We start from the raw sequence: 23784 nt of genomic DNA, 5'->3' as shown, positions 1-23784 counted from the left end.
TTGGCTTCTTTTTGGTTTTAATTTAAAAAGGCAACTAGAGACTTCTTCCCAAAGAATGAAGAGAACGCCAGGCCAGGCAACATTTATTTATTGACTTAAACAAGCAAAAGGTATCCTCAGACAATGGCTACCACTTGAGCAATACAAATCAATGCTACCGAAGAACAGGGAACATCTTTTCTTTCACCCCTCCCATCCCAGAAGTAACAATAGAAACACCAGGACCCCTAGAGAAAAGGAGAAAAATCATAAAAGGTACTTAGAATGAGCTGCAGAGTTGAAACATGGACACTAAAAAAATCATTAGCTAATCCACCACATCACCACAATTACCGCAAAACCAGCTTTCATTGTTCCACTTCCACCAGGTACCAAATATATAGCACTGTTTAACAGTGATTTCAATGTATTAACAACTGTCCTCATCTGAAGAACAGTAATTACTATTTATATTAAATTTGAGACTCAAGATAGAAAGAAAGGTTTCCATAGACTACAGTGCACATTCATGAAAAGAGAGCAGGGAGAAACAAAGCTACTTTAAAATTACTGTACGTCTCTATCAACCAAGCAATTTGTTCTGTACTGATAGCTCACTGAAGACACAATATCCTGTCAGAGTATGGCAACTCTACTCACCCTGTGACAGTGTATCTGATGAATGTATCTATGAAGAATTTATCTGTAAGTCCCCTAAACTGTAGGCCACTGAAAATCCCAGTTTGCTGCTCCTGTGTGCGTGGTTTTTAATCAGACATCAGAAAAAAAAGAAAGAAAAAAAAAAAGCAAACGCACTGCATGCAAAACAACTGTTATTAAATCATTGAGTCTGCCTTGTAACAGTCAAAGATGTGAGTGTGACATTCCTCAGATTAAGAGAAAACATTAGGAGTCTTTAGTTTTGCAGGCAAGGAGACCTTTTATTTTAATCCATTAAAAGAACCCAAAATAGTCAGCAGGTGGCCACATCTATCCATGTTTCATTAAAATCACATAAAACCTAAGTACAAAAGCACCACTGATTATTGCTCTAGAAAAACTGCATGAAAAATTCCAATACACACAGTAAAAACATCACCATATGCACAAGACATAATTTCTTAAAGCAAGTGTATGGAATGCTGATCCAATTTTACACATACCTTGCAATATTAAGTTGATATTTATATTACTTGGCAACAATGGGAATTTCTAAAAGCACTGTTATGAGAAGGGAAATGTTCATATACAGTTTAATATGTCAACTATCATAGTCCTAAAAAAATTAGCATTTACAAAATACTTGATAAAAATATCTTTTAAAAGTTGTCCAAGAGGTACATAAAATCAACCCAAAATTTTCATGGTATTTCATTCATTCTTGTCACCTACAGATTCAGTTTTCTGAGCCTGTGGAGAAAAAAAGAAAGAAACTAAATTACTATAGTGAAATGCTATTAGGTACCTAAATACCCAAGCTATCCTTACTCCTTGGATTTCTTACTTGCAACAGCTCCAAACCTGTGTCCATAGGACAGCTACGCAGCCAGAACAGTTACAGCCACACACTCGTCTCAACTCATGGGTCCCAGCTTTTCAAAAGCAATACAAGCCTTACCTGTCGGCTTCCATGGTTCACACTGAAAAGCACCACACTACCACCTGTTCCTATTCACTGCACACATGCTGAATGCTCTACCGCACCCTTAACTTTCACTGTTTCAATCTGCCCTTTTACTGACAGTGTGCTGGGTGGGGCACCTCTGGATGTTGAAACACTAACAGTTGAGCGAGATGAGAATCTGCAATAACATTATGGGCAATAAAAAGAAACATTATGAACATGCTAACAATGTCTGAAAGGCTGAATAATTAAAAAACACTGATTCAATCAGCAGGAGGTATGTGTGGAAAGTACCTCTTCAGCTTTATTTTCACCATTTTCAGATGGTGTAGTACCTTCCTTTGCAGCTTCTTGCTTTTCATCCTTCTTCCCTTTAGCACCTTTGCTGGCCTTTGTTCCAGGTTCCTTCTGACAGAAGATTAAAAACATGGCCATTGACATTGTATGAGTAGCCAGAACCCTGCATCTTTATCAAAACAACTTTCACATGAACTAAACAGCAAGTCTTGTCAAGCTTCATGTGCTGGACTGAAACAGAAAACCAGCTTAGGGCTACCTGGAAACTGTAAACCCACATAAGTTACATAGAGACTCAACATTTCTAGAAAATGGTGGTGTCTGCTTCTTTAGTTTTTCTGCTAATTTTTTCAGGGATACAAAACCCTGCCAGACTACTTTGGTAGAGCTGTGCTATGAGGTATATATGTTCACAATTATATATATATAATTGTGAACACACACAATTACAATATATTGAAAGCTTATTCAGCCAAACACCACAAACACCACACTGTGTAATTACAGCACTACACTTTCAACAACTGTAAAATATTAAATTAGATTTTAAAAAATAAGCTTTTTTGTTGGCTGTCCTTTTGTTACTTTGATAACATCTGTGATGGTCATTCCATATCAATGAAAGAACCAGCCAACACACTAGGGAGGCAAACTGATAAAAGTCCATCTGCAGTAACACAAAGGAAAGAATTTATCAAAAGGAATTATTCTAACAGCCACAATTTCATTTGGAGATTTGCTCTTAATTTCTATGTTGAAGTCTACTATTTTTTATAAATCCTTTCTCTATGTACTTATTTATGTTTGTGATCTAAATGTTAGCAGAGACGTAGGTTAAGTAGTTAAAGTGCAATGGGATAAAATTTAAATGGTATTGCATTTATTATTTTACTTTAGTATTTAAAGTCGTTCTGATAAACACTGGATATTTTTCATGCAATCATTTGCTCCAAATTCTCCATGAAAATGGCAATAGTAGCTTTGAACACCTAATGTCTGCCTTCATTTTCTACCCTTCCCCACTGATGCCCATACAGGAGTGGGACAGTGAGGAGAGAGCACCAGTAATCCCAGTTCCAGGGCAGCCTGAATTACTCCTTCCACCCCTCAGCTTCAATGTTACATAGCAGCTTAATTTAGAAGCTTACAGTTGGTATGAGCATAGTTATAACTCTTCACCTATGAAAGAACAAACTAAAGAGTTGACTTAGCAAATGCCTAACATGCAAGCTTTTAACAATAAAAGTTATCTCAAATCTGCACCATCTTTCATTGTTTACTAGCAAGTTCAGAGTACACACTGTTGTTTTCTGTCGAGGAGACCAAAATTAATATACTCCTTAAAATGTGATCCAGTTAGGGTTTTGAAAAAAAAGATCACTGTATTAAAAAGTTACTTACAGTAATATCATAAAGGATTTGAGTCACCCAAGATAAGCTTCAAATGTCTCTCACACAACTTAGACTGGGTCCATGACCGAGTTCATCCCACAGGTATGTGAAGCTACAGAAGCTATCACATTCCTTTCTTTATTAATACTCTTTTTAAGAGGGGAGCAGGATGGACTCAGCAAGACTTTACTGGTAAATTTATATGATAAATCAAACAGTGTTTAAACTCAGAGTTTTACTTTCACATGTGGACTTTGTAACCTGGCACTTGCCCAACTGAGATGACAATAAAAGGACTTGAAAAATGGAAGTGTGAGGAGTGCTAGACTCAGTGTCCAGCATGGGAGCTTTTTTCCCCCAATAAAGTAATTGCTCTTATCCAACATTCCCCTAAGGCACAAATAAATCTACAGTTTCTGAAGTACATTATTTATATGCAAAAATCCTGAAAAGGCATTTCAAACACTAATAAGATTTTAATTTGACTGTAACTGGCCCAGAAAACCCAAACCATTCAATTTAAATATATTTAATTTCACCTTAAATTATAATTGTGCATTCTCAGCAGCAGCCAGGCTTCTAGAACAGATAAGAGTTTCTCAGTACAAAATGAAGTACTGCACCTCTAGACAAGGAAACAGAATGATACAGAGTAATCTCAAATGCTTTTGGAGAAATTGCTAGGTCTCAGGAAGAGTTTACTCAACCAAGCCTGTACTTTTCAGGAAAGGTGTAGTAAAGGTAAAAATTCTTCTCAAACTAGCAATTCACTACAAACTAACATGGTCTGCATATCAAACAGGCAAGACATTTTCTTTGGGCCAGTAATGAGGCCAGGAAGGGGTGGAACAGAAAGAAAAGAGTGAGCTAATTTGCGGGTTTTTTTCCAGGGAGGGGGGGGGGGCAGGGAGCTGCAGGGAGGGCAGGGAAGCTCATGCCTCAAAAAAAAAAAATTCTGTGAATTGAAATGTTTGCAACATAAAGAAGGAGTATGCTTCTTTACTATTGGCTAAAACAATGATAACTAAAAAGAAAGATTATTTACCTTCGTTGTTTTCCTTGGTTTGGGTTCAGGTTTTGGTGGAGCAGGTTTCTATAAAACATTTTTAGTTGCACAACACGTTAGACACACTACCAGATGCCAGCCTCCTCCACACCCTGCTTCTCCCCCACCCTACACCTTCCCTTACTTCCTGCTCAGGAGTATGCATCTAGAAAAAGTCTGAAAAGCCTTACTGCACAAATGCACCTCATCTCTGAACACACCTGTTTGCATTAGTTCACTCATCTAGAAGTGAAAGTAAATTGGGGGTCACTCTAGGAGTAAAACATGGAGATTTGGTAGTAACTATTAAAAAACCCCCCATCAGCTATATTCTAACAGAGAAGAGGAACTAAACCAAGTACTAGCAGTGGCATCAAATGAAGTCCTTGAAACACAGCTCCTTCTCCTTTCCAGAGAAGTAGCTGCATTTCCACAACTAACATCAGCCTGCAAAATGAAATAAAGTCAATACTACACCTAACAGACAGTTTTGCACTGAAGTGGGGAAATATATCTTTTGTCAGAACAACCTGAAAACCTGAAACCAAGAAAACAAACATAACTTCATTGCTAGAGTTCTTAAATACCCCTCGGCAAGACTAAAAATTGAACCAAGCAAAAGTTTGGTCTGAGAAACCATATGTGCTTCGAAAAGAATATACCAGGAGGGACTATACATACTTACTGCTGACAGTCTTGCTGATCGTCTGGTGGGCTACAGGGAAAAAAAAAATAAAAAAAAAGAACACTTTTACAGGCGTACAGGAAAAAGTATCCAAAGCAACATAGTATCAGTCATTCCATAGGACAGCATAAAATAATTTACATCTTTCAAAATACGTGTCTATTGCCAAACACAATTCACATCTCCCTCACCTTGGACACTCAAAATTTTAAAGGGACAGAGTGATGTGAAAGTTAGAAATAAAAGTTGTGCAGGAATTATACCAACTAAACTGATGCCTCCTTGGGACTACCTAAAGACAGAGGTCAGACAAAATTAAGGCAGTAAAAAGCTGTTATATTTACTGAAAGCCTTCAGGAACATTTTGGGCAGATAAAGCCCCCCCAGGGGCTATACCTAAAATGGATGACAGGTCAGGGGTTTTCATTCTTTTGTAGGTCTGGTCCATTTGCATATTGGGGGTTAATCTTCTAATTACAGCTTCAGGTAATGAAGTAATTTACTCCAAGTTTGCTTCTTCCAAACTCACTTTTGTTTACATTTCTCTGGGCCTGAGACAGTGAGGTGTCCTTGATTTCCAGGCCTAGAGAGGAATTGTTTTGTCTGACCAAAATGGGAAAGTAGTAGCTAACAGCCTATTTGGAGTTTAGGGTTATACACTAAAGAATTGCAGGATTACAAATATATGAAAAATATAAAAGCTGAAATTCTAAGGCATCAAGAGCTCCACACAGTTTAATACCTCACCCCCCCCCCCCTTTTACAACTACTTCTGAGTCCCTTCCTGGTCTGTGAAAGGTTCCTAAATCCAGTAAGCTTGACTACCTGTGCAAAAGACGGAACCTTTTTCAGACACACTTAGCATGATGTTTTTAGAATCTAGCAGATGTTACTTGTAATAGTGGGCACAATTCCCATCTGATTAACAGCTGAATAAAGTTAACATCCTTCTCTAGAAGACATCAGAGTGGTAAAATTTCAAAACATGAAACTAAGTCCTTCCACTTCCTCAGTTCTCCACACACTTGCTCAGAGAGTCCAGGTGCACAAAGACAGCTGCAGGATGAAAGAGAGAATTATTTTTTCTATTTAAACACAAATCTCAAAAGGAAAGACTTGAGCCAGAGATCTGCTTCTCACCAGCTTTCTTTATCATTTCAACATACTTTCCCTATTAGATTTTATTTCATCTTGCTTTTTGTAATAAATTTATTACTGAAGTCTTAAAAATACTTGTTAGCTCATTAGTTAGTTCACAATATTTTTGTATTAATTAAAATTTAATTTTGTATTAATTAAAACAGATTCACCCATTTACACAGCATGGTTAATAAACTGAACTGAAGTCTGGTCTACTCATAAAACTAGAATTACACCTGTGGCCAAAACAAAGGGAGAACTAAACTGCAACAAATATCCAACATAGCACAGCTTAAAAAGAGAATGAAAAATACTTCTAATTACATATTAAGCATTTAAGTTGAGCTGAAAAAACATGGCTCGGCACATCCTGCAACAGGAAAAAGCCCTTGTTAATATCTGAAGAATGCTGTAATTTGTGTTCATTGGAGCTATTCAAGAATTCTTAGTGGAAAGCAGTAGTGAATAGTTCAAATCTGCATCCAGCATAATAGAAGTCAAAAAATACCTAGATATTTTCAGCTATGAAATATTTATGCATCATTAACAGCAAAAAGGTAAACCTCTCTTTTCTTGGCAATTTAGCATATCAACCACTTCAGAAGCAGCCTACCATTATTTTACAACAGGATAGACAAAACATCTCAGTTGGTCAGGTAACCAAAGAACCTCTAACTCAAGGTATCACCTTTTACCAATCTGCTTTCTTAACCAATTATTTCTATCCCTTTAACATTTAGGAACTGAAATGTTTTGCTAGCACCTAATTTTTTAAGGATAATATGTTGATTTAGATAAGTTATAATTCTCTCCCCTACCTCCTGACTTTCTTATGACTTGCTTACCACAAGAAAGTCAGCATAAACCGTAAGGTCTTCAAAAATGCTTGACAGCTAAATAATTTTAATTCTCATTTGGAGTTTGTATATTTTTGTGTTATCTGATTGTAAGGAGGGAACTAGAGCCAAGTCAGCAAAGGTCACATTTTGATGTGCTTTAGGAACCTCTGTCCCCCCCAAACAGCTGCACTAACCCAGAAATTAGCAGCTGACCCAAGAGTCTGTTTGACACCAGCCCACCAGCAATCATCTATGGAAAGAGTCTATGAAAAGGAGCAGACAGAACAGCTCTGTGCACTCTCCAACTGCACCAGCTCCTGGCAATCTGGAGTTGCTAACTTTCCAACCTGAATATCATATACACATCATGTGCTTAAATAGTCCCCAGGGGTTATTTTGTAGACAAATCTGTTTAGTAATAAGTATTCATTTACACTTTCAGTTTCCATAACATCCCATGTCAATGAGTTCCATAATGGGATTATGCACCATGTGGAAAACAAAAAGCAAAATGTTCCCCCTCTGCTGTCTCTCCTTTTAACTTCTTGCTTCTTACTTCCATTACATTCCTCTTGTTTACAGCTTTCATGAAGAGTAATTCCCTAACTGCCTTTCTTTGTGTTACTAATTATTTTATCACAACTCCATTATACAAAAGATGAAGAATCCTAGAAAAACTGTAAAACTGTGTTGTTTAATTTGGGTTGTTTACCCTTTTTAAAAAGCTGCTGTACATCCTCTATTTGTCCCACTGTAGTTAATATCTTTTTAATTCTATCATGGCCGCTCTCAGGAGAGCTTCATTTAGTACTTCCTTATCTGAGAGCACAAAAATTAATCTTGTGGTACACTGATGCTTTGTCCTCTGGCATTTTTTCCTATGTTCTAGTTACTTTCTGTTTAGAACTACTGACATTTTCTAGTAACTAGTCACTGTGATTTTACAATCTCTCCCCTGATTAACAGCTTCACGACCACCACTGGGTCTTCTCCTCCCCATGTATTAATTTGCATTTCTCCATATTGAATTTATTTTGATATTTTATCACTTGGTTATTTGTCAATGACAGAACATTCTTCTCAGCCTCTCTCAGTTCTGACTACTCTGACAATTTTTGTAGACTTCAGCTAACTTTATAAATTCTTTAGTACCTTTTCTCCTAGAGATCAATAACAAATATATTCAGCAGCAAAAGCCCCCCAAAAAATTCCAATACTCCACTGATAATCTCCTCCTTTATGAATATTAACTTTCACTCCTCCATTCTCTTCTCATAAGTTTATATGTTAGGAATTCTTAGAAAGATCTTCAGCACTAGCTATTTTCTTTAAGATCCTGCTTGGGGAACCTTATGAAAAAGTGCTCTTTACATGCAAGTAAACTATAGCACATGCCATTTGTTTATTTGCTATCTTCCTGATCAAATATGCTCCAAGATTTACAAAGAGAACAATTAAATATTCTCCCATTCTTCTCAAGGTCCTGGTTTAAGTTTGTCTGCTACAAAAGAAGGCAACCTAAGAAAACAAATTCTCATAATTCTTTACCTGTTTTTTTAAATTCACATTAAGGGCTATGACAAACAAGCTAGTGAACTTTATTGTAGATACCTAGATATGACCAGCTGTCTTCTCTAATAGAATGTACTGTGTCCTTTAAACAAATCCAGTCAAAGAAAACACACAAATATGTCAGCTGCTCCCGTTTAGAGTGCAGTATCTTAATTCACGACACCCTCCCATCAGTCACTTAAGCTAAGAATAGTTTTGAAATAGACTGGCTGAGGTGTGGGTATTAACCCTCTTCTGCCAACCCACTAGAGACAGAGCAACAGTTCCAGGCAGCAACATGATCCACCAGAATTTGTCTATGAAAGCCCTAAAATTTTCTCAAATTTATTTGGTGTACTAATAAGTTGTATAAATCCTCAGTACACTGAGACAAAATCAAGCCAGATAGGGTACAAATGTGGTTTACTGTCTTTATTCCCACTGAGAACAGCTCACCAGAAGTGCCACAGAAATGCATAATCTGATATACATGACTGCAAATCACCAATTAAATAATTACATGCCAAAACAAATTAAATATATATATACTTGCCTCTTGTTTAGTTACTTTTGCTGCATCCTTGCCTTCAGCACCCTCTGGAGACTGAAACAAAATATTAAATCAGTATTTTTATTACAGACTTAAAAGCACACCGACAACAGCAACACAAAGATTATGGTGAAGACTGGCGGCTCTTTCATTTACAACAACATAAAGCAGCCTGACAAATCTGCATTTGTATGTACAAGCAGCATCGTACTCAAACCAGTCTCTTTACCCAAACCAACTGAGGACTGAGAACCAGGAACATACATATCATATCACACACCATCTCTCAGAGTCCCCATAGCCCAATAACTTTAACCCATTAAAGCATCCACAGGTTCCAGTGGAAGCTTCATCTCATCAGCTGTTGGCAGCACAACAGTAGGAACTGGAAATCTGAGGCTTGCTCTATGATGGCTTTTGAAATCCCCAAGAAATTTAACACATTTTCTCCCAAACACGAATTTAACCTGCTATAGATGCAGTGAGATGAACCAAAAGACACAGCATGACTGAAATGAATTATTTCTTTACCTCCTTTACTCCTTTTTCCTCTCAGCCTCACTCAGCTGGAAGTTTTAAAAGTATCCTTACATCATATCTCACCTCCTCCATCAGAAGAGCATAAATCAGTAAAATACTGAGATATTGCTAGGAAAGCTTGGGACGAACATGCATCTTATCAAGAACAAAGTATCAACTTGAATGTTGCAAAACTAATCTTGCACAGATACTAGAAATAGGTTGGTTAAATTAAAGAAGGCGGGGCAGGTAAAAATCAAGCATCTCTTTTGTTTACAACTCAAGATGGTAACTTCACGTTTTGCAAACATTCGTGTTTCTAGGCAGGAGCGAGCAATTCCTGAATAAAGAGCAAGCAGCAGCAGTCAGAGGAGAACTACAAGAATGGCATGTTTCAAAAAGGCATTTTACAGGCAGCAGAGAAGGCAACTTGGTTGTTGTTTTGTTCTACAATCAGTAAGGAAGCAGGCCTGTTATCTTTTCCCCTTTCTTTCCATTTCAATCTTAATTCAAACTTCCTCACAGATTTTGACACAAGATGTCTCAGAGTTAGAGAGCCGTGGTTTGGAGCAGAGAAAATGACCGGCTCGTTTGCAGCAGTTAACCAGTGCCTTCTCCTGGCATTGGGCTCTAACATACTTGGAGAAAGACATCCCCCCACCCGGGAATAAAACGTGGCTTTGTTACTGTGCATTCTCCCGATAGAAAGGAAGCATGCCACAAGAGCAGCTGCTTTAAAAAAAAGCCGAGGACTGATCATGTAAGTAGCTTGAAAACAGCAGGAAGTTAAGCAGCATCGCACAGCGTAGAGCAACTCAGAATAGCAACAGGCAGGCATCCAAAATGGAGCCTGACTGTTCCCTATGCAACTGCAGCCTCACCAGTCACCTGCAGGATCGTTTGCAGGTTTGCATTTCCAAAAGTCTTTCAGTTTGGTTACCAAGGAGTTACTAACTACAGCTTGATGTTGTGATGCTGGGAGCATCAGAAAGAAAACAAAAACAAGCTATTCCATTATTTCTGCCAGTAACAAAGTCTTGTGTTCCACAACTTTGCTCTTCGACTCACAATACAGGATATGTTCTGGGTAGAGCTTTTCTGTTGCCCACGAATTCTTAAGATGTTTCTCCCATATGAATTTTCTCAATTCTAACAAACTCGTGTTGCACCCTTTCCCCAAGAGGGAACTCAAATAGCATCCTTCCTGTCCTGGGCAGAACCTACTTATATGGAAATTCTCAGAGATTTTATCATCTTTTCCTAGCAGTGGTCAAGAGACTTTAGATTTACAGGGGTAGGGACAGAAAGACTGCATGATCCATTTCCTTTGGAAGCCAAGCGAAAAAACTCTTCATAAGCTGAACAAAGTTGACTGACACTCCACAATCAGGCTGGTTTACTCTGCTTCACTTTTAGGAATCATAGAGCTTTGAGAGAGGGCTAAATTATCCCAAGATGGCACTGCCACATGCCAGTAGCCTTGCAGGAACTGCACAGGAGCTAACTCTCCACCTGCAATACTGCACAGTTCGCACACAGTAATTTACCCAATTCTCTTTAACACTTACGAAGAGGATTCTCCCACATTTCTGATAGACAGGGCAGCCTGATTTTAGATGCCAATACTACTGCTAGACAACAGATTAAAAACCTGCTCATGAGGCTACATGAGCAGGGGAGAAAAATCATATTAAAATACCCTTAATGCAACCACAACTCTGTATACTAACTACTGTGATATATTACATAACATACATAACACTTCAATCAAGTTAGATAATTTATGAGCCCAGCATTTTGCTCTATGAGCCCTCCCAAGTTAGAAAACCCAACAACAACTCTGAGGGCCACATAACTTTTCTCCATGGAGAATAACAGTAATTTCAGAGGTGTGAAAAAGCAGCAAGGGGTTCTGACATGCTCTCATTTCCATTTCCGACCCACTCCCTCCTCTCTGCAATCTCTGCAAGTCCAGGCCTTTGGTGGCTGGGCTCATCCTCCCGGCCCTGGCTCCCCACTACACCATGTCATGGGTAAGGTAACTGATCCAGCTGAAAAATAGCCTGCTGCTTAAACAAATGCATAAATATTATAATATATAGACAAATTATAAATATATAGTCTTCCCTGCTCCAGCAGAATCATTTCACTGCACAGCTGCACAAACAATTGAGTCAGTACAACAGACAAGAATGCAGTGGCACAGGGCAGCTGCAGGCAGCCTGGGACTCCATCTACTCTACGCATTGCAGCTGATAGACACACCAAAAAAATACACATGTCAGATATGGCTAAAATGTACTTCTTAAAAGAGGAACAGAAACTTATTTTCCCCTCTATGAGTTCTGATGAGTCCCAGCTGATGTAGTTCTTCATACCAGTTTTTGCAATACTTTCTCCTCTCCCCGGGGAAAAGAGAGATTTATACACAAATGGATTTGTGCCAAGCATAGTTCCCAAAGAACTTGGCATGCCACAAGCAGAGACTGTCTGCACTCCTATCTGGAGTCACTGGACTTTTGTGTAGATCCCACCCAAACTTTAAAGCCTTTGCCCCTAACTCTTCCAGGAGCCCTTCCCCTATTTTTTGTCCTAGTGACAAACTACTGAAGAACCTCTGGTTTCAAAGCAACAAAATGTACTAAGTAATCCCTCCCCCCTTGGCACATTTTTCCTCATGACCTAATGCAATGGCTCACCATACTTCACATGACATCCCAGCCACACTAAAATGCACCCTGGATACTGCGCTGTACATCCTAAACCAGTCAGGAGCAGGAATACCCACACTGCAAGTTTTGTGCTGCAAAATCCAAGACCAGTACCAGCCCTGAACCACTTGACAAGGGCAGCACTCCAGCCTCAGCAATTCCTCAGCTGTACTGCATCATATGGCTGTATTACATTTATGAAGCAGTCCCTATAGGTTGCTCTGTGTGTGTGATACTGTATGGATGCCTACAAGAGACAAAACATAAAAAAAGCAAATAAGGACACAGACAACAGTGATTTTTTTTTTTCCTCGTGGAGGTACACATAAGGAAAGAAGATGACTGGCCATCTCTAAATATGCTTTTGACATTTGAACTACAAGCAAGTTTTAGGTTCAGATGACCACACATTGTGTCACATCTCAATTAGCACTAAATATTGGCAATAAGATTGCAACTTAAGCTGCAGCTAAGCTTTGCAAGATCTGTCACAGCTGCATACCTTTCAAACCATAAGACTGTCTATCAGCAATTGGCTTTTTTTTTTCCACTTGCTTTTACCCCAGCTATTTTTAAGAGCAATCTAGAAAATTATTTTGAGTGGATTGGAAAAAACAAAGGCATATTAATAGATGGTAGAGAATGCTAAAAAACCCCTGAAGGGATATTAACATTGAGTTTATTTGTACACACAGCTCTTTCACCAGCTGTGAAGTATACATAATAAGAACCAGTGTTTCCACACACCAAAGCAATACTGTAGTATCTGCAATGCTAACATCATTACAGAACTGTTAGGTTGAAAAGAGAAAACTAGACAACTGTCTTAAGTAAACATTTTATAGAAAATACAGGTCAACTTCATGTTTTTACTGTTCTTAAGGCAAGGCTACTTGGTACAGATGCACCACAAAAGAAACATAAAGCTTCATTTTTTTTACACCAACACCCCGATATATAAGCTGTGTGTAAATGAGAATACAGGAACCCAAAGCAGTGAAGCCAGTGATGTCTTTTGAGCGATCCAAAGATATGCATTCGAAATTGCAATGTCCAGCTTCTGGATGAATATTTTGTTTGCACTATTATGAATGGATTTATTATAAAGAAGTACATTAAAAAGCCTGGAAAATTAGAACACAAGTAGGTGAGAAGTAACAGTCAGTAGAAGGTCGGTATAAAATTAAATAGATGGTTCATTCTCTGAAGGATTTTATTACAAGCCGAAACTCAACACCTTGGCTCTGATGGGAGAGAAATTAGTCCTTTCATAGCCCCATGAAAACAAAACAAACAAAAAACGTAGATGCAAATTTCATTCTAACTACCACATTAAGAAGTTAGAAATTAGAAAGGCAGAAAGCCTTAACTGTCCTAGCATTCTGAATAGCATTTCCTCCCTTTGCAAGCTGTTTGGTTCAGCCACATCTTGATACACTGCCTGCAAGGGGATTTGCCCATAGATTTCCTGGCTCACTCTTGCAGCTGCAATTTCCATGATGTAATGCTTTTGGTCGTTCCTCCTACAATTTTTTTTCACCAACCAAAATAAGGTGAAAGCTTGAAAAGAAAAAAAGCATGTTGCAAGAGGAGCAGATGTATCAAGTCTGAAGCCCTTTTCAGGGTTTATTGCACTCTTTCCCTAAAATTTTTCTACCCCTCATTTGTTTTTAACTATACATTACACTAAATTTAATGCCATGAATGATTTCCCCATACATGCTATACCTTCTAATTATTTATCCTCAGAGCGGCTCTGAATTTTGAGCTAGTTCATAAATGTAATTAAAATGCTATTTATTTCTTGGTTTAGATTAATGAAGAGTACGTGTTGACTAATTTAACACCAACCAATTCCTGCAATATTGTTTCCTCATTTAGCTCCTCCAGCATCTTATCATTAACCTTTGTTTACAACTAGTTCTTTGATCTGTTTCCAGTGGATAGAACAGTGCTCACTGCCAAGCCAATGTGAATTAGCTTTGCAAGTAAAATTAATTACCCCTAATAAATGCTTTAAGAAATCAGGTAATCTTCATATGACACAGCTTCATTTCTTTTTCCTACCAAAAGTCTGATCCTGAATGAGGAAAAACTATGCATGCAGCTACTAAAAAAAAAAAAAAAAAAATTCTGCCGGAACCACAAGGGAAGTACCACATAAAATGGTTTAGTGGCAGGCTGGATTTTTTAAATACTTATCCAAAATTATATCTGTCTTTCTCTCTTTTTTCTTTCACAAAAAAACCCTCAAAACATACAAAACCAGCTACACAAAACCCCATGCTGCTTAAGTATTTATTAAGCAGATATTTTAATATTTTTGATAATAATTATGACAATACTATAAAATGTCATTTTTAGAATTTAAATCACTCCATCTTACATCTATTAAGAGTTGAATACTTAATTTTCTAGTTCTTTGGGGGAGAACGTCAAGACCATAAAGCTCTGAAAAGATGAACAGTACTTAAAGGTTTAAATTTAAAGACAAGCATTAATATCTATTGTATGAATATGCTAATTACATGTTAATTGGGAAAAATCAGAGGAAACACTTCCTGATCAAGGTTTCCACTCCTGCTTAAAGATTCAAGCCAAGCAGAGTGACTTGTTGACAAGCAATGCTTTTTCAAAGAATATACAAGACAATAAGAATACAAAAAGCCTGTCTGTAAATAAAATCAGTAGGTGCAGAAAATGCATTTCTTAAACTCCTTAATTCTTAATTCTTAAGACAGGTGACTTCTGTGAGCCTTATGCACTTCCAGACAAGACAGCAAATCAAATTAGAACTGGGGTATTTCCAGATAACCAAAACCAGACAGAATAAATGCTTTTCCAGAAGAGGAAATTCCTTCACTGTAGATTGAGGTTCTGCTATTGCCACTGAAAAGAGGGTCAAAGACTGACAAATATAATTGAAAATGCATTGCATTTTTGCAAAATTCATTTTGAAAACACATTGCATATTTGATAGGACATTTTAAAAAATATCACAACTGGTTTGGCTTTTATTTTTCCTTCCAAGTTTCTCTTCCCTGAAGTCAGTTTTTGAACATGACATCTACCTATGGCAAAGTGAAAATGTAAGAGCAGTTTTTAGAGGCTCAGACTTAAAAAAAAAATGTGGCATTGTAATTTAAAATTAGACACACAGTTCACTTTTGAGACAGTGAAGTAATCAGCTGCATTTTGAAAAATACAGATCAGCCATGGGTGCAGAGAGCACCGAGCATTTGAAATTGTTCAGCTATCCCTGAACACCAGATGTGAAAATTCAGCTAGGTAGTGAGTACGTTCTTGCCTCTATATTTGCTTAACCATTTTTCTGCCACCATAAAATAAAAAGGCAGATTCAAAAAAAAAACCCAGATGGATGAAATCCAGTCCCTAATATTACTTCTCTAACTTTTGAAGCTGATGACAGTTCTCCAAGTGAGATGAAGCTGCTGAACTCATCCAAGTCTGCATATAGAGGCAATTTTTAAAACCTTCAAGATTATGTTCCAAAATCTGTATTTAAATAGAACTGATCAGATTTGCAAAGTAAAACCAGCACGCAGTACTTCTGGAAAAAAAAAAAATCTAAAAATAGAAATTACATTTAGATAATTACTTTCAATAACAACTGATTCCCTAAAATAGCCACCTCTGACAAAAAAAAATACTGTGAAGGACTGAAAAGAGGTGTTTAATTCCTCTTCTACCAGAGGACATTACAGTGACAAAAACCACAATAATCTAGAAAAAGGACCTTTGTTGTTGTTGTTTCAGTTAACTTGTACTACAGAACATCAAACCTCTGAGATGATGTTAGAAGGTACCAAAGTCACAACTGGTACAAAGCCTTAGATACACCCATCCCTGTCATAATTACAGCTGTGATTAAAAGCCATATTGCTCTATTATAACAGCCAGAATGAAGAGCTTCACAGGCAACCAAAATGCAGCTTGAAGAGAAGAATAAATTAAAATGTCTCTAAGTGGGCACAGGTGGGATAAGGAAGAAATGATGCAGCAGAGGTAAAGGATGACTTCCTTCTACAAACAGACCACTGACACATCTCAACTCTGCTTGAGAGGAGCAAAACACTGCAGAGGTAAAAATGTCCTTAGATCTTCATTTTCAATAATGGAAGCTACTATTAACTCAGGTAGCATTAGGTCAATGGAGAAAGCTATATGTGATGAGCAAACATACCAACAGTCCCAACAAAGCTGGCAGTGATGGGACCATACACAATTCTTTTCTGCAGACAGATTCCAATGTTCTTAGGGAACACAGCATTTTTCATTTGCAGCTTTCCCCATTACCAAGAACACCCACTCTTTTCCATTGGAATACAGGAGTTGTATCTCCAAAAAACTGGTAACTTCCAAAGACACCAATGGGGTAAAAACTCATAAAATAAAAACCAAGCCCAATGCCTCCTCCCTCTGGTGCTGCAAGCTGAGGGGCACTAAGTTGCTCTGATTATTCTAATGAATTAAAGAATACTCCTCTAGAAACTCTGAGTTAGGGACAATCAAATCAAATATGAATGCCTGGCTGCTGCTAAGAAGCATTCTGCCCTTCCCCACCTAATCATTCCTGCCAATCCCAGCTTAACTCTTTCTGTCATGGTATGGGAAACCAGATCAGCAGGCAGGTCTGCCCAAAAACTACCTCAAACAAATATGATATCCCACACATTAAATGAGAAAAAGGACAGGAATGGGCATCTGGAATTTCTGCTTCTGGCCTGTATACGCCAGCCTGAAATATCTGGTAAACTGCTGTTGAAACTGTGAAGTCCCACACTGCCAATTTTGCTGACAATAAAATTGGTGTAAGACTGTACCTCTTTCCCACATGCAGCCAGCTGCTCACCCCCAGCCTACTCCTTTCTAATAGGCTACCACACATTCATTGTGCCACTGTGCACCATTCTAACTTGGATCAATAAAATGACCCAGAATTAAAAAAAAAAATTTAAAAAATCCAAATAATGTTCAAACCTGTTCAGCAGACAAGCCTTAAGAGTCATGGCCTGAAAGGCCATTCCAGCATACTGAAGCACCTTTTTGGCTACTGGAACATGGGATAAATCACAGTGCTAGCTTAGTGCAGGTAAAGAATGGGAAGTAGATGGTGGCCATGATGATCATACCAAGTGCTAACTTCCAAGAAAAATCTCTTGATTTGGTTTACTTACACTCTAGGCAAAAGACAATGTTACGATCTTGTCAAGCAAAATTTAACTTCATAAAGCTTCTCTAAAGGAATTATACACCTTGGAACACACCATTCTTATATACAGCTACTGTTTGGGTATAAAACAGCAGAGAAAGTGAAGTTTTCCAAGTAGCACAGAAGAAAAGCAACCTTAAATTAAGTAATGCATGGGTATATTCTACTTCCATATATAACTACATTCCATTTACACACAGGGCTTTTTTTATTTTCTAAACTTATCAAAACTGATACGCCAGCACACAAAAGAACATTGCCCATATCTGACTGCTGAGCTACCATATATAGAAAGATTACATGCACCTAGTTAATTTTGAAGTTGATGACTTACAAAGACTGTACTACTATGCTTTAATGTACTCAAAAAGCATGAAAAATAATTTTTAATTATTCCAAGGTGAAAACCTTGGAATTTTTAGGTTGCCCATTAAGTCCAATGGTATTTTAGTGTAGTCTAAGAAGAAAATTTATATACATTGCCATCCATTGCTTATAAATGAGTCAGATCTTTACAGACTGGTATAAAATTATTAGAAATTTTTTAGATCATTAAATCCTTGGTCAATGACCTTTTAATTTCCATAACTGAATAACAACAACAATAATAATAGCTAAGATTACATAATTAGCTCTAAGTTAAAAAGTCTCTAATATAAAACATCAAAAATATTTGCTGCATGTATTTAATAGCCCTGTAAACTTCATTTACTGTAATGTGCCATAGCAGCATTGCTGAAGCATGTTTTTTCTTCAATGCTACTGAACACTGCTACAATACTTTCTATCCAAGCATTTCATGAGCAGACAGAAGTTTTTGATATTTTCTGCCTAATTTTTCTATGAAAGATGTAGCTCCTTTGAGTCAGTCTTGTCAACTGACTTTGTTGGCCTTCTTGAAGTAGGCCAACTAGGCAGTTTTCAATTGCTTTTAAACACCTCAAGGTTTAAAATTCTACAATAGTTACAAATCCAGTAAAATTTCTAAAATTGTTAGTGGCAAAACATCCGTCTCCCTTCTACTACAAGGCTCCTGCAATCTTTAAGATGCTCTAGAACATCTGTTTTGTTTGTCTTGCTTGAATTTAAAGTGCATCTCTGCATAGCAATCATTTTACCTGTCCCTGCAAGGCATGCTGAAGGTGGAAGTCCACCTGAGGACTCTGCTGACACATTAGACAGAAATTTGTCAAAGTCAGGGGCATGTCAGTGACAGATGCTATTGCTGTTTAGCCTGTTTTCCAGTAGTTACTGAATGGTCTAGGAGTGATGCACCAGAAAATGTGGAAAGAGAAACTGCCTCTTTCAGAGCTCTGACTTTTGCTTTAATTATCATGGACAGGGAGAAAGAAGCAGCCAGCACGAAGGCAGAGTGAGTCCCAAGTTAAAATGTGGAGGAAGAAGTGGACAGAATAGAAGTGGGGAGAGGGCAGCAGCCAAGTCATCTGGATCTGGTACTGACTCCCTTTTCCTTTCTATTCTATAATCACCTACAGACTGTGAAATGAAATACAGAACCTCCCCCATTTCTATGTCTCACTGCTAAAACAGAGACTTCCTTGTGTTCTAGGATAAACTGAAGAGAAGCTTGGCTACACAGAAAGAGCTTCCAGCCTGGGTGTTGAAAGAATTTATTGGGAAGATGCAGGTCCCCACAACATCACTGGAGCTTCTTTCCTGTCCAATAGCTTCAAAATGAAGAGAACCTTTGAAAAAAATCCACTATGTTACATATAGTATATCACATTGAGGCAGACTGAATCACAGCTGAAGTATCAAGACATGGAAAGGGATGTGAAATGGAGCTGCTCAGAACTTGAGTATACTTCATACTGCTGCACCATGAACATAAACTCAGCTGCTACTATGCTTTGCACAAGACTAGTCTTCATTCCACAGACCAAAGAGCAACAGCAAGATCATTCAGAGACAAAGCAAAAAAGAGCTGTCACCAGCAGGACCTCAGCTTCATTACTTAATTGTCTGATCACATACAAGTCACTCCAACAAAATTTTAGAGAACTGGTTACTACTGCAAATTCCTGTTTCTATGTACACAGCACAAAGCAAGAAGACACATTTGGCAAAGTAACAACAAATGTGCCACTCAAAAGTGCAGGAGGTGCTTATTAGTGGGAACAAAATGCCAGGACAGACATCTTAACCTGAGAATTCAAGATAAAGGGACCATTCCAACAACCAAGCAATTTATTTCTGTGCCTCATTTCCCCCATTGGTGGATAAATATGGTTTATATTCTCTTGGAATATTCATGACACTTCAGAAATAAAAATTCAAACACATAGAAGAATTTCACAAAGAGAACTCGGTTTAGGTCCAGACAAAAAAGCATAAGGAGAATCTAGCAGCTCTAGGTTAGTACCTGTTAGAACATACATTTAACCCCAGAGATTAGAAAATAGATTGATTAGATACCTGGTTGGAAAATAATCAGTAAGGGTCTCACAAAAAAATCACATGATCATGTAACTAAATGCATTATGACAGGACAATAATGTGGTCCCTTCTGACTTCTGCTAAAGAAGCAGCATTACAAATACTCAGCAGGTTTGTTTTTCAGCAGTAAATATAACCAAATACCTTTGACTTTAAAGAAAGTGAATTTGCATAGCAGAACAGGAACCTGTCCCAGATGGTCTCTAGTATATCGTCACAGCATCAACTCTACTGCAGAAACTACATTCCTGACTACAAGGAGCCAGCAAATAACCAACTGAAATGGCTGATTAGACCACAATACTTTTATATTTTCTCTGAAACAGTAACAATATTTAAAGATGGCAAATGATAAAAAAAAAGAGATGACTTAAGTTGCATTTAGTCCTCATATCTGATCCAACTCCAAGTGTTTTCAAAACAACAACTGAGATGCAGGCAGTATTAAAAAACAAGTTGGGTCATTTCAGAGTGCAATCCCCACTAAATGACAGGCTCCCCATCCAATACTGGACAAGTAATCACCTGACCTATTAATGACACTCAGACATGATGCACATTCAGGAGAAGTGTCATTCATCTTGATGTCTGCTTAGGCCCTTGTATGTAATCTTACCACGATTCTCCTTGCCATCAGGTACAGAATGGCTCTTCATCCTTTTATGGATAACACTGAGATATTTTTATTGGGGCTGTTTCAAGGTCAAGGAGTTTGTCAATATGACCCAAGAGCTAATTCTACAAAGACAAGTGAAAAGCAAAACAAAACACCCCAACCCATTTCAAGGCATTCTTTCTAGCAATACCACAACAAGCATTCTGGTTTATCCCACACTGGGATGCCACTCTTGAGAAAGGCCATGTTCACACCACAACATGTTATTACAACAGATGAAGGGTACAGAAATCTGACAGGAGCAGTCCAGAGTTCAACCCCTTTTTGCTTTAGCACAGCATTTAACACCATCTCAACACAGAGTATGTTCTTCCTTTCCTCTGTGACCCTCAAGCAATGAGCAATGATACCCTATGCCTCAGCCCTCTAGAGAAGGGGAGGCAGCTTACACTTTCTTGTTCTTAATATACATAATGAACATAGGGCCAGGGATTTAGCAAGTGACTTGAGTTTACACAGAGATGAGAAACATTAGAGATGAAAAGAAAAGCAAACAAAAAGAACCAGCCAGCTTAGATAACTACAGATACACCAAAATATATACAGGTGGATTTAAGCCCTTTCTGCAATGTTATTTATTTACCTACCCTTGTAACAGTGAAAATTTCTCATTTTGACTTTTGATGTTTATTTCCTTACAAAATTTTCCCTGTTAGAAGACTTTTTACAAGTTAGAAATTTTAAGAAGAACTGACTATTAGTTGTATGTGATGGTCTTGTCTCCATGTCAAAATTGGCTGGTGTAATTACTAAGCTACTGCTGCATCACCAACTTCTCACTCTGCGGATGTTATTCTGGAATAAAACTGACTATTGTAAAATACTACAATTACACTTTTCTTAAAAAGCAAAGCCATTAGTCACACATTTTTCCTGGAACCAGTGCTTCCCAAAACCTACACTTTGTATACAACCTTTAAATGTAAACCTTAACCAATACAATGCTAACCAAAATAAAATTTACTATGCTGTTAAAACTCATCTCCATTGCTCTCATCCCATATACAACCTTTTTATTACTTATTTTAAATAATCTTCTAGAAATGAGACATTTTCTTATGGACTTACTACTGAAAGGTAGTTTCCCTTAATAAACATTTCACAACAGACCACAAAAACCTACAGGAGTATCTTTAACACTACCCGCACTTAGGACAGCCTGAAACATCTGTAGTGTAAGAATGCAGAAGAGCAAAGAAAACAGGGCAGGAAGTTCACAAGGTTTCAAAAGTTGGGGGGTCCTATGAACACGAGATAATTTTCTAGTTTCTCCTGGTGACAAGCAAGAGCACTAAAAGCACAGAAGCACGTGAGGGTGCAATGACAGAAGAGCAAGTGGAAAAAAGGCCCATCATTCACTGACTTCAAGCCCACTTATTCCAATCAACCCCATAGTTGTATCCATTTTCAGAACTGGAATCAGGCCCTTGACTACGAATTAAATAATTCAGAAGCATACTTGACAATTTGACATTTTGATACCTCCCGTAAGGAATAAGCAAAGGACAAGCAAACACCAAGTCACAGGGAAGGCATCATCTACCTGTAACTTTATTAAAACAGATTTCAGCCCCAGCCCAGAAACGGCATATTAGGAGGTCACAGGTGACATTTGGGAAAAACACAAATTGCCTTGCCTCGGTTGACCTAGTTAAAATTAAAGGACTGCAGCTATAATTTTTTTGTCACTGCATGAATTAGTGTCAAGCCTCTCGTTACACTCTGCTAGCGCCCAGGAAGGCAGGCGGCAAGCTCTCGACGAGGATCTCCAGCAGCAGGGCCTCCCTCGGCCGCCCACCCGCGGGGCCCTGCAGGGGCGGAGGGGGCCGGCCGCCACCCTCCGGGCTCAGCCGCCTTCTGACAGCGCCGGAGCGCTCCCGGCGGCCGCGCAGCCCCGGCTCCGCTTCCAGCGGGCACGGGAGGCACGCAAAAACCCCCACACCGCCGAGCCCCGCCGCTTAAGGGCCGCCCAAGTTTCTCTCTCTGGGGGAAGGCGGTCTCACGGCCGGCTCCCTCCCGAGGAGCGGGCTGCCCGCCCCGAGGTGCCCGGCGAGCAGGAATCGGACGGCGGCAGGGCCCCCTCAGCCGCGCAAGGCTCCCCCGGCGCGGCGGGGGCCGCTGGCGCTCCCTCGGGAGGCGCCGCCCCCCGCCCCCGGGGGCCCTGCCCGGATGGGCGCCGGAGTTGGTACATACGGGTCTGCCGCGGGAGGCGAGGAGAAGGGTGTAGTTTGTTTTAAACATGGCTTGCCTCTCCCCTCCTCCCTTTTACTCAGAGCCATCGCTCCGGCGCGGCGGGAAGCGGCGGCGGCGGGATCCGGCCGCCCCGGGTGGGGGCTGCCTCCTCCCCGCGGCGGCGCCGGAGTTTGCGAGCAGGAAACTCCTCCCGCGGGGGCCAGGGGCGAAGCCGCAGCTGCTGCAGCGCTTCTCCCCGGCGGCGGAGGGGGAGGAGGAGGAGGAAGGTGGGGGCTGGAGTTGTAATAGCGACTTCACCCCCCGGGGGAGCGGGGCGACACCGCCCCGCGCGGCACCGGGAAAGTAAACAGGCGGCGGGGAGGGGTGTGAGGGGGCTTGCAACAGGCAGCAAAATGCCCGGGCTCGGGAGCCATCCGCAAACCCCAGCACGGAGCAGCGGCGGGAGAGCAGCGGGCGCCGCCGGCCCCTGACGCGCGTCTCACCCGCCGGCGGCGGCTCGGCGCCCCCGACCCCACCCGGGGAGGCAGGACCCGCCGCACACCCGGGGCGCCTCACCTTTCTCTTCGGCATAATGTCCCTGCTCCGGGCCGCCAAAGTAAAGCGACCGAAAGAAGCTCCGGCAGAAGCGCGGGATCCGCCCGGCGGTGGCGGCGGCAGCGGCGGCGACACCGGCGTGGCTGGTGCCCGCAGCTGTGCCCGCGCCCGGTGCCCGCCGCGCCGCCCCGCCGCCCCCGGCGCCCCGGCAGCCCCCGCCGCCAGCGCCCGCCTCGCCGACGGGGCGGGCGGAGCGGGGCGGCCGCGGCTCCCGATTGGCTCCCCCGGCGGTGCCGCGCCCCCCGCCCCGGCGGCAGCGGCTAATCACGGGCCCGGGATTCTCCATCAGCCGTCGGGAA

At 40.0% G+C, this 23784-nt stretch overlaps 1 protein-coding gene and 1 long non-coding RNA gene across 8 annotated transcripts; one reads left to right on the top strand and one right to left on the bottom strand.

Annotated features, from left to right (window-relative positions):
• Nucleotides 1-71: 71 nt before the first annotated feature.
• On the bottom strand, nt 72-23651 carry HMGN3 (high mobility group nucleosomal binding domain 3). Of its 7 annotated transcripts, none has more exons than XM_030236021.2 (6): nt 23447-23651; nt 9106-9156; nt 5023-5052; nt 4338-4385; nt 1898-2011; nt 72-1389 (listed from the first exon to the last, which is right to left on the bottom strand). In XM_030236021.2, exons 1-6 carry the CDS (start codon nt 23459-23461, stop codon nt 1351-1353), a joined length of 297 nt encoding a protein of 98 aa, XP_030091881.1. In that variant the 5' UTR covers nt 23462-23651; the 3' UTR covers nt 72-1350. The 7 variants fall into 7 exon arrangements, with proteins under 7 accessions (XP_030091881.1, XP_050827902.1, XP_050827898.1 ...); XM_050971945.1 differs by lacking the exon at nt 23447-23651 and adding an exon at nt 22892-23031 and having other exon boundaries at nt 1939-2008; XM_050971941.1 differs by lacking the exon at nt 23447-23651 and adding an exon at nt 22892-23030 and having other exon boundaries at nt 1898-2008.
• LOC108962679 (uncharacterized) lies at nt 16293-21626 on the top strand. The gene is made up of 3 exons (XR_001991366.3): nt 16293-16435; nt 18908-19019; nt 19136-21626. It is a non-coding gene; the product is annotated as an uncharacterized LOC108962679 (long non-coding RNA).
• Nucleotides 23652-23784: the final 133 nt, after the last annotated feature.

Source organism: Serinus canaria, chromosome 3 (genome assembly GCF_022539315.1).
Source record: "Serinus canaria isolate serCan28SL12 chromosome 3, serCan2020, whole genome shotgun sequence".
NCBI lineage: Eukaryota > Metazoa > Chordata > Aves > Passeriformes > Fringillidae > Serinus > Serinus canaria.
The sequence above is the reverse complement of the archived record's forward strand: the minus strand, read 5'-3'. Positions and strand labels throughout refer to the sequence as shown.